We start from the raw sequence: 9,951 nt of genomic DNA, 5'->3' as shown, positions 1-9,951 counted from the left end.
TAATTGATATACCTTCGTCATGTGAGAGTGAGAATCGAGTTCTCTTCTCTTGCGTTTCGATACGTTCGACATTGCTATTTTCTTGTCTAGGATGTTCATTAGAGGCGTCATCAGGGAGATTTAAAGTAACAGGTCCATTCTCCATACCACTTTGGAGTTCCATGCATAGAACCTATAAATAATGAAATAAAATATTTCATTTGATAACTTTAATCATTAATTCTAAATTTATTACTTCCTTAAACTTTTATTAAATAGACATTAAAAAACTGATTATTTATATTACTATTAATTATGCTATAATTTTATAAATTTATAAAATAAATTACAAATTCATAAAATTATATAAATTTATAAACATATTTTTTGAAAATTAAGTAGCATATAATTTTGTATAAGCTACATACATACAAGATGTAACTTCTTATTAAATACATAAAGAATAACAAGCAATAAAATATGTGATAAATCTATTAATATTGATACATGTACATACTTTCTGTTCACTGAGTAGCCCTACGGATTCTCCAATTGTTGGACCAAAAGGTATGACTAGCACATCGTGAGAATTTTTATCTACAGTTTCCTCTTCAGGAACTGCAGTGCCATTAATTTCTTCTCCACTTTCGTTTGTTACATTTGGTGAGAATGTAGTCATCCTTATACTACGTCCTTTTCCTATTATAAAATATTTTAACGTTATACTATTATGACAATTAAAACATATACACAATCATTATTATATTATTTAGGTAATATACCTTTCCCTGCAGCAACACCTCGTTTACTAGGTGTTTCCAAATATTCCTTACTTAGTTTATTATTATGCAGTAAACCCGAAGGTAATTGCGACAGCATTTCTGCTAATTGTTTTCTATCAAATGAATTATGCAATATTGTTTCTCCATTGTTATCACCAACAATCGTGTTCAAAAATGTAATTAAGGAATTCAGTTCGCTTTCCGTAAACAATGCTGCGGATCGTGACAAGCCTTGAAATTTATTATTGTCAATTATCATTGGTTCCTCTTCCAACTCTTCTGTCGCACCATCCAACATAGAATCTATTATGGAAGACACTGAATCTTTCTCAAACTTTTTGTAAAGATCAATAACTTTGTTATCGATACTTTGATACTTTTGTAGCGAAAGCATTTGTAAAATTTGTCCAACTTGCATTAGATTGAACCTTGCAACATAACTTATCGGTGCATCGGTAATACCGTAAGGCTCAGGATTAACTATAGCAGGACAAATAAAGTATGTAAATACAAGATCAGTGCACATGGCATGCACTTCTTTTGGATCTACATTTCCATTTTTACTAAGAAGCCCTGCCATTTGCCTTACAAGCCAGCAAACACTCGTAGGAAAACAATGTATTGTTTCACGAATATTGATGATAAATCTCTGCGTAATACGATGCAAAGAATTAACTGTCCACAGTCTATAACGCTGTAACTTCGCTTGATATTCGGCCGTGCCTTCCTTCCCGAATTTTTTCAATCTTTCTGCAGGTGGAAATCTAATAGGCGCTTTATCCGGATCAATGTCCAAGAACATTTCATCTTCCATAAGTAACTGCACTATAGGGTTATGCAAAGCTGCTGTCAAGAAAAGCTTTGCGGAGAACAGGCTTTCATGAAAGATTGAGTAAAATCTGGAAAACGCGCACGTTCCATGCCTAAGCAATCTTCGTGGGTTGTCAGATGGAATTATTTGCAGCAACATAAGATGCCTCAGTAGCTGAAGGACTAAACTTTTATCCTCTGGCAATATGCAGCTACCGTATAATCCAGCAGCTAAGCACTGTACAATTGTCTGCATCGATTCTGGAATGGTTTTGTCCCCTTCGACCAAACACGAAGCGAGGAGCTTGGGTGACTTTCGTAGTGCACCTAAAAATTCTCCGTAGGACAAACACGCTTGGTAGCGCAGGTACTTGTACGCATCGATAAAATGTGAATTTTCCAATGCGTTTGCTCTTAGGCAACATGACGCTGGAGTACAATCTGGCCTTGCTACTATCAGGCGATTCAGATTGACTCTTTGCTGAGCAGTTATCCATGCTTGCTGCGCTAACTGCGACGAGACATGCATGACCTAGACACAACAGTCTTATTAAGATTCCTATTAAATTAATATTTATAGATCTTTATTATAGATTTTTATTTATAGATCTTTTATGTCCTGAGTTAATTTTCATTACTTTTACAAGTATACAAAAATTATTAGTATTAAATTATTAGTATAAAATTATTAGTAAGTATTAAAAGTATTAAAAATTATTATTATATTTATTATTCTTACATATACTCCACTTTTACAAAGTATTTGTATAGTTGTATATTTTTAAAAAATGAAAAGATAGCGTTCATTATTTAACTAAAGCTCCTATTTCAAAGAAAAAAAATAAACACAGGAATGACCCTATTGTATGTATTAAAGGTTATATATCAAATGTTACCATCAATAGAATACATTCTTTCATACATATGATGTATCATTGTGTCTTTTTGGTAAACAAGGATAAAAAAAAATCATGCACATCATATTTAAAGCAGAACACACTCCTAAGTTGAGTTCTGTTATTCACTGTAAATACTGAAAATCTACAAGTTATATACAGATTTTCAGTACTTGCAATTAATAATAATTGAAGAGCCATAGATTGTTATATATAATCCATGTTACTTACTCGTTCGTTAAGAGTCTGCAAGTTCTGCTGTTCTGAATTAACAAATAGTCTTTCCTGTCGCAAATGACGAGCCAATTCCATCATATCCCACTGTAATGTCCCGTGGGAATCAATACTATTAATCGATGACATTATTGGACGTACCTTTAATGTGAAAAACAGCTATAGAATGTAAACTATTTCGGAATTTAATTATACAAGGAAGTATAATTTCCATATAGTTACTTGCGTACAATCCTATTAGTCGGTTATCCTGTACATTAATAAGTCGAGATGGGGCGTTCGCAGGCTTACTTTATGAAGAACCTCAGCAACAAGATTTTTGAGCGCATATGCTGTCTCTCAGAGTCACGAGGATCGCGCGTCAAGTGCATACAAGTATGAGAGAGAGGAAGCGTTGTTCACCTGATGAAGTAAATAAAGATCTCAATTCGGGACAGAATACAACGATAGAGCTCAGATTGCATAACGCGTTGGCAAATATGCGAGTGTTCGCGATGATATCATGGGAATGAAGCTCAAGGTGAAACGTAGCGATCATCCGCGTCACGTATTGAAACGTTACAGAGAAACGCTGTCGAGCATGAGACGGGTGTTACGCGTGCTTCCAAACCCCCGGCGAGATTATTGTCGTTACTGTCGCGTGAGCATCGGTTCTACCGTGGAAAATAATCGTTGCGTAAGTTGCGTTTGCCTTGCCTTACGAATGTCTCCTTTTGATCGCGCGTGCACTGTGTCCGTCTCCCGATTTCACACGCGCGTACTCACGCGCGCAACAATAGCTCTCCGTATCTCTCCACAAGAAACGCTCGGACACTTACACGTCGTCGGGAACGACGATCGCACAATTCGTTGTTGTCGCACGCGGGTCAGAGCAACACCCCCAATACTCCCAATGACACACGCACATCTTCTGATCTGATTATAGGTTAGATTTTTTCTTCCACAAATAAAGTCACTAGATTTGTAAAGGTGCCTTTTCATGTGCTCTGTTCGCGTTGCATGAAATCCCCAAATATTTTTGCACTTAAAATGAGATAGATACATATTTTGCCTTGAAAAGAGAGAAAGCGAAGATATTTGATCGAGTACCAAAAGTGCAAGCAACACGAACAAGACATACTGTACTAACTCTTGACGCTCATTTTTAGCATCATAATAATCATGTGATCGAAATCGATGCTCGATATTCGTCAATTTTTATCATGTGATTTGTTTATAACGCTAAAAATAAGCGTCGAGCATCAGCATAAAAAGGCACCTTAAGTACTGCAAACTCGCCGCCATTTTGTGATAAAGATCAGGTCATTTTATTATTTCTTCATGTTTCTTAAATTTAAACACGGCACAATAAATACCGATAAATGTATCGGAATTTTTGCATAAATTAGGAGTTCTGCAACTCTTAACGCAAGTTTTGTTATCGTTATAATCCCACTGCACAATTTTTTATCATAGTAAAGAGCTGCGCAGCGGCATTATAATGATAACAAAATTTTCATTAAGAGTTACAGACCCAGCAAACAAGAATGGATTAAAATGGATTAAAATTTTTTTCTATACAAATGCATATTTTAAATAGCGAATATTTTTTTTTGGATTTAATTGAATCCAAAAAATAATATTCGCTATATTTGACTTTGAGAAAAGACTGATTGGATGTAATAAATTGACGCTACAGACTATAATGTATAATATAATATGTATAATATGATATAATGTATAATATAATATACGTGTCTGTGCAGTAAATGAAATATGTCTACAATATGTAGAATTAAAATATTAATCGGGTTCAAAATTAAAAACTATAATAAAGTATATCGGGCAATGAGAGCATTAATATAGCGCGGAAATTGGTGTGCAAATAAAATATAATTATCCATTAATAATATAAGAAAGTAGGGATGTGTTCATTCTCAGTCTCACATAGAGTTTAATTTCAGCATCATCGAAATATTTTTGTCAAGATATCTACGATGAGTATCTATGAAATTGCTTGAAGATGGTTTGAAGAAAACCGAAATGTTCAAATAAGATCGTACTGACAACAATTGTACTTTTATATATTATACCTATAATACTTTCGTTAGATACGTACTTCATTTCCTTATTAAATTTTCAAATCATATCTACAAAATGAAGATGTTTATCATATAATAACTATTTTAATAACTAATATAAGAGAAACAAGTCGTATAAATATATAATAAATATAGTGTCAAAATTTTTATAACATTGATAAAACATTTGTGCATGATATACGTGTATATCAGTAAACTGGAATGTTAAATAATCTTTCAACAAACAGCTTTACACATTTCGCAGACGACACATCATTTATCGGCGACAAAAAAAAAAGAGTTACATTCAATAACAGATATTATTGGATCGTAACGAAAAGAGCTGTCGAAATTATGTAACAATTTTGAATCAAACAAGATCGAAATAATGATCAGTGTCAGTAGTAAGCATGAAAAATAGAAGACAAAATAGAAATGCAAAAACACTATGTGGTCACTATTATACAGCAGATTATCTCACGAACAATAGACACATTTTTTATTTTAATACATATTTTGTTTCTGTATATATCACAGTGTCTTTATCTTTATATTATCTTATAATATATCTGAAGCATGTAGAAAATCAATCTAACTAAGTTACTTGAGGTCTATTCAACCATGCCATCTTTCACGTATATCTGTTAGCTAACTTTGTACCAAATATGAATATTCTACATTTGAAAAAATATTATGAGCATTTCTCTATGTACAAATTTTCACGTTTATGCTTTATTAAATTAGATAAATATTTATTAATATTTATAATTTATAAATATATATATACAAAATCAAAATTTACATACCTAAGTATTTATCTATTTAACGAAATATTTATCAATTTAACTATACATACTGCGATCGTCATTTTAAATTTCTGACATGTCAGAAATTATATTCCAAATTCCAGTTTTTTTATAACAAGCCACTGTAATTTTTCTGAATGGACTATAAATTTTTAAAATTAGAATATGACGCTTTATAAAATTCTACTCATATAGAAGCAATACATCCATAGCTTGTATTTTCTGAATTCTGCGCATTAATATCAAGTGGAAACCCTATTTTAATATTCAATAAGGTTAATATGTTGCAATCAATTAATAATAATATTTAACTTACTTATATGTTTACATTCTATTCTGCATTTTTGATTTATTTTTTTTTAAATAACGTAGTTTCTATTTTAAATTTGTAAAATAGCAAATAAAATTACTTTTAAAAATAGTTTTTATTCTTTATTTCTTCATTTTTGTTACAGTTACACAATATAATTTTCTACATGCACTATAGATATTTCAACATAAATTGACGTTATTTATCATTATTTTTACGTTAAAGACATATAAGGGAGTTTTTGCAATAAACGTGGATCCAGATACAGTGAATGCTAAAGTTATGTTATTCTTTTTTTAATTAGTTATTAAGGAGAAGATAATGTGACTTTAGCATTCACTGTATCTAGATAAACGGTACTGCAAAAACTCTCTATTGTCACAATGATGATAATTGGGACGTTTGGGAAGAAGCTATTAGAACTATTGGTATTATTCTACTTTCATAGTTCATTAGACGTAAAACAAGGATAGAATGACACAAAAAGCGTTAATAGCGTCTTTCCGAACGCACTTTGTAACTTTGAAATTTAATTAACAATCTTAATTCTCTATCGTTGATACACAAAAGAGGACAAGAATATTTGATTTGCCTTATAAAAGCAATTTTTCTTGCCTTATAGAAGCTTCTCTCTAAAGTAATTAAATAAGAAATATTAATCAATAAAATATTAATAAATAAATATACATGATTTGACATCTTATAACATATAACAATACATAAAAGCAATAAAAAATATATTTTATCTTTCAAAGTAATCCCCCATAGCATTAATACACTTCATACATCTTTATTGTAAAGCTTCAAAATTTTTGTTAAAGTCCGTAGTTGAAATGCTATTCAAAGCACTCGTCATACTTTTCTGAATGTTCTCGACGTTTTGAAAATGTTTATCTTTCATAACGTTTTTGAGCTTTAGAAACTGTTTTATTTTATTTTTTTATTTCCATTTTAGTCATATTATATCTTTGTAATATTTAAAAAATATAGCTTTTTAATGTAAATAATAATTGATTCTCTGTTACTAGATGGAAGATAGAAATAGTGAACAGTTCTCCAATATTACCGTCGATTCAACCATTCAAAATAATGCCAGCGAGATCGATTTCGATAAGATACCTGTACCTTCAATAACATCAATCGTCACCAATGAGGCATACACTCCATCATTAATATCAACGCGAACTATCTCCGACATCGAGCATCGTTATCAATTAGTTGGCAATATCAATATTATCAATCAAATGTAAGCATTATTTATTCATAATTATTATTTTTATATATCATAACTTCAAAATGTCTAAATTTTCTCTTAAAATAGAAGAAAATCATTTACACTCTCTTGATTTACATGAATATTTTGTATAAATGTACATAAATGTACAGTCATTTTTTTAGATATATTTATTAAGAAATAACATCTTTAATTGATGATTTTTTTTACAAAGAATCTTTATTTATTTATAAAGTCAAAATTAATTGAATCAATTTATGACTTATTTTTGTTTTGTATTTCTTATTATACATGAATTCTTATTATACATTTTTTATTATACATTGTTTGATAAATTCAATTTTTTTGTGAAGAAAAATGTCGAAAAAAGTAAAAATGCCAAATATTAATATGCCAATAAATAATAGTTCATAGCTAATGTTTTTTAAATTAAGAATAATCTTTCATAATTTAAACGCTTTAGAGACGTAAATGAATATGTAATCCTTTATCTAATTTTGAACAGATTTATGTTAAACAACTATATTTATTCGAAATAAGTTGCAAAGTGAACAGTTTGCAGGGAAGTTAATCAAGACGTGCTTTGCATCTGCTATACGGAAACTTACGACTTTTTGGCGGCAGGACTGTCGGATGGGAATGTAAAATTCTACAAAGTTGGCTCGGGAGAGAATACGTTGATCCTGTGCGATGCGGAAATGATGCTGAATCCGGCTCCAGTGACCGCTATAAAGCACCGACCAGTACGAGGAACACATCCGATCACTCATACAGTAATAGCAACTTGTTAGTATCGCATACATCTTTCACTTCTTATTTTAATTACTATGTAATAAATTTAATTATTATTTATTAAATCTTTATATAATCTGGAAATTATTTAAGCTCACTTTCGAAAAAATTTTGTTAAAATCAACAGATATTGTCAATTTTTATATTTTGGATTTATTGCATAATTAGAAATAATTAAGATTTTAAAAACAATTTTATATGAGAGAGAGAGAGAGAGAGAGAAAGAGAGAGAGAGAGAGAGATAATATTGATGTAATGTTAATTATATGATACATAGTGTAATACAAGATACAATTTTTTTATTTTACATTTTTAAAGATAGAATAATAAAGAGAGAAAATGAGCAAAGCAAAATAATAAAAACAGATTTTCTTTTAAATTCGCTTTTAATAATGAATAAATAATAAATATTAATTTATCTTAAAAATACTAATCTAACTTTAAGTGTATTAAAAAATATATTAACATCGTAAATTTTTTTTTTTTGCCTTTTACGATGATGCTTATATAAAGCTTTATAAAATTACATAAAATAAGTGTTAATTTAAAAATTAATATTGATGGTAGCATAGTAAGCTATAAATAATATAACGTTTAAACAATTTAATTCAAAGATTAAAATTATAATTGAAAGTTTTACATTCGTTAAAAAAATAAAGTTTTACGTTAATGTTATTCATATAGATGCCAATGGCTGCGTTAAATGCTGGCATTATCCAACCGCACAATGCCTTTACACAATACGAGAAAGACGACAAACACTCGGTCTGGCTTATCATCCTCAATTACCGAAGTTCGTCACTGTCGGGGACGATACGATTTTATATTTGTATGATGAAGAAACTAAGACGCGCGAAAGAGTGTTTCACGGAAGGTAATTATGACAAAAAGAAGTATATTAGTGGAAGTTTCTCCATCTCTGAAAAGAAATCTTGCATACAATAATAAAAAAAGAAATAGTTAAAGACAAGTAAAAACAAATGTTAAGAAAATATAAGAAAAAATAAATTTCGACCAATACAGAATCTTCTTCAATTCAAAAAACACAATAATAAGAAAAATAATTAAAAGGAAATAATGTTGCGCCAATTTATGCATGTATGTTTTTTAAACTGAAGACGACTTTGAATCGATCGAAATGTATATTATATTTTCTTATTAGGCAGTAAATGTTATTTAATCATTCTATCTGTCTTTGCTCTTCTTTAATCGTTTTTTTTATTATTACTGAGATATCATAATAAAAATTGAGATTTTCATCAAAACATTTCGTAATTTTCGAATGCAGTGACTCGCCGGATGTCATGGATGGTCATAAATCCAGAGTCTTCAGCGCTTGTTTCAACTCGAAATCTGCATACGAGCTGATAAGTGGTGGCTGGGACGACACCATACAGTTCTGGGATACCAGACAAGCTCATTCTACTCGTTTTATATCAGGTGTACACATATGTGGAAACGGCTTAGATATCAGTAAAAATGGGAAAGAGGTATTTTTAAACTTACGTCCATAGTGAAGAATCAATAAATCCATTAGCTAATTCAGTTGAGCACACTAGTGAATATTAAAGCCATTATACACTGTTTTAATCTAAATGTAAAAGTAAAATGCAAAAATTTTGAATTATAAAATATATATTTTATTTAACAGCACAATAAAATGTATTGAGGATTTCACGGTGTTTAACCCGTTTTTATCACATATTTTTACATCAATTTGTATACGATGATTTTAATATGCACCAGAGTGTGCACTGAATGCGTCCAATTGAATTTGCTATGTCAAATATTGTATGTTAATAAATTTAAGAATTATAGCAATTGCACATTTATAACTGCGATAAGCTTCGTAACTTTAACTGCAATAATTTTATAATTTTGTAACATGATATTTGATAGAGATTGACAATGATAATAAAGGACTCTTGATATTAATAAGAAATATATATAATAATAGGGCATATAAGAGTCAATAACACAAATATATACCTTATTATTATATTTATTTCTTATTTGATAGAGAAACGTATACTAATTTTTATATAAAA

General features: G+C 30.0%; 2 protein-coding genes across 2 annotated transcripts in view; one reads left to right on the top strand and one right to left on the bottom strand.

The window, feature by feature from the left end:
* Positions 1-3,611, bottom strand: part of LOC108757284 (GTPase-activating protein and VPS9 domain-containing protein 1) — an 8,886-nt gene extending 5,275 nt beyond the window's left edge. Inside the window, exons 1-6 of the mRNA XM_018501757.1 lie at positions 3,520-3,611; positions 2,924-3,103; positions 2,699-2,842; positions 762-2,103; positions 497-678; positions 13-172 (exon numbers count right to left, since the gene is read on the bottom strand). Coding sequence (XP_018357259.1) covers positions 13-172; positions 497-678; positions 762-2,103; positions 2,699-2,830 — 1,816 coding nt within the window. The 5' untranslated portion in view covers positions 2,831-2,842; positions 2,924-3,103; positions 3,520-3,611. The remainder of the gene's footprint in view (positions 1-12; positions 173-496; positions 679-761; positions 2,104-2,698; positions 2,843-2,923; positions 3,104-3,519) is intronic.
* Positions 3,612-5,689: 2,078 nt separating this feature from the next.
* LOC108757285 overlaps positions 5,690-9,951 on the top strand; it is a 5,831-nt gene continuing 1,569 nt past the window's right edge. Inside the window, exons 1-5 of the mRNA XM_018501758.1 lie at positions 5,690-5,842; positions 6,906-7,123; positions 7,674-7,897; positions 8,588-8,777; positions 9,192-9,393. Coding sequence (XP_018357260.1) covers positions 6,906-7,123; positions 7,674-7,897; positions 8,588-8,777; positions 9,192-9,393 — 834 coding nt within the window. The 5' untranslated portion in view covers positions 5,690-5,842. The remainder of the gene's footprint in view (positions 5,843-6,905; positions 7,124-7,673; positions 7,898-8,587; positions 8,778-9,191; positions 9,394-9,951) is intronic.

Source organism: Trachymyrmex septentrionalis, unplaced genomic scaffold (assembly GCF_001594115.1).
Source record: "Trachymyrmex septentrionalis isolate Tsep2-gDNA-1 unplaced genomic scaffold, Tsep1.0 scaffold136, whole genome shotgun sequence".
NCBI lineage: Eukaryota > Metazoa > Arthropoda > Insecta > Hymenoptera > Formicidae > Trachymyrmex > Trachymyrmex septentrionalis.
Note: the sequence above shows the minus strand (reverse complement) of the source record. Positions and strands in the feature narration are given on the sequence as shown.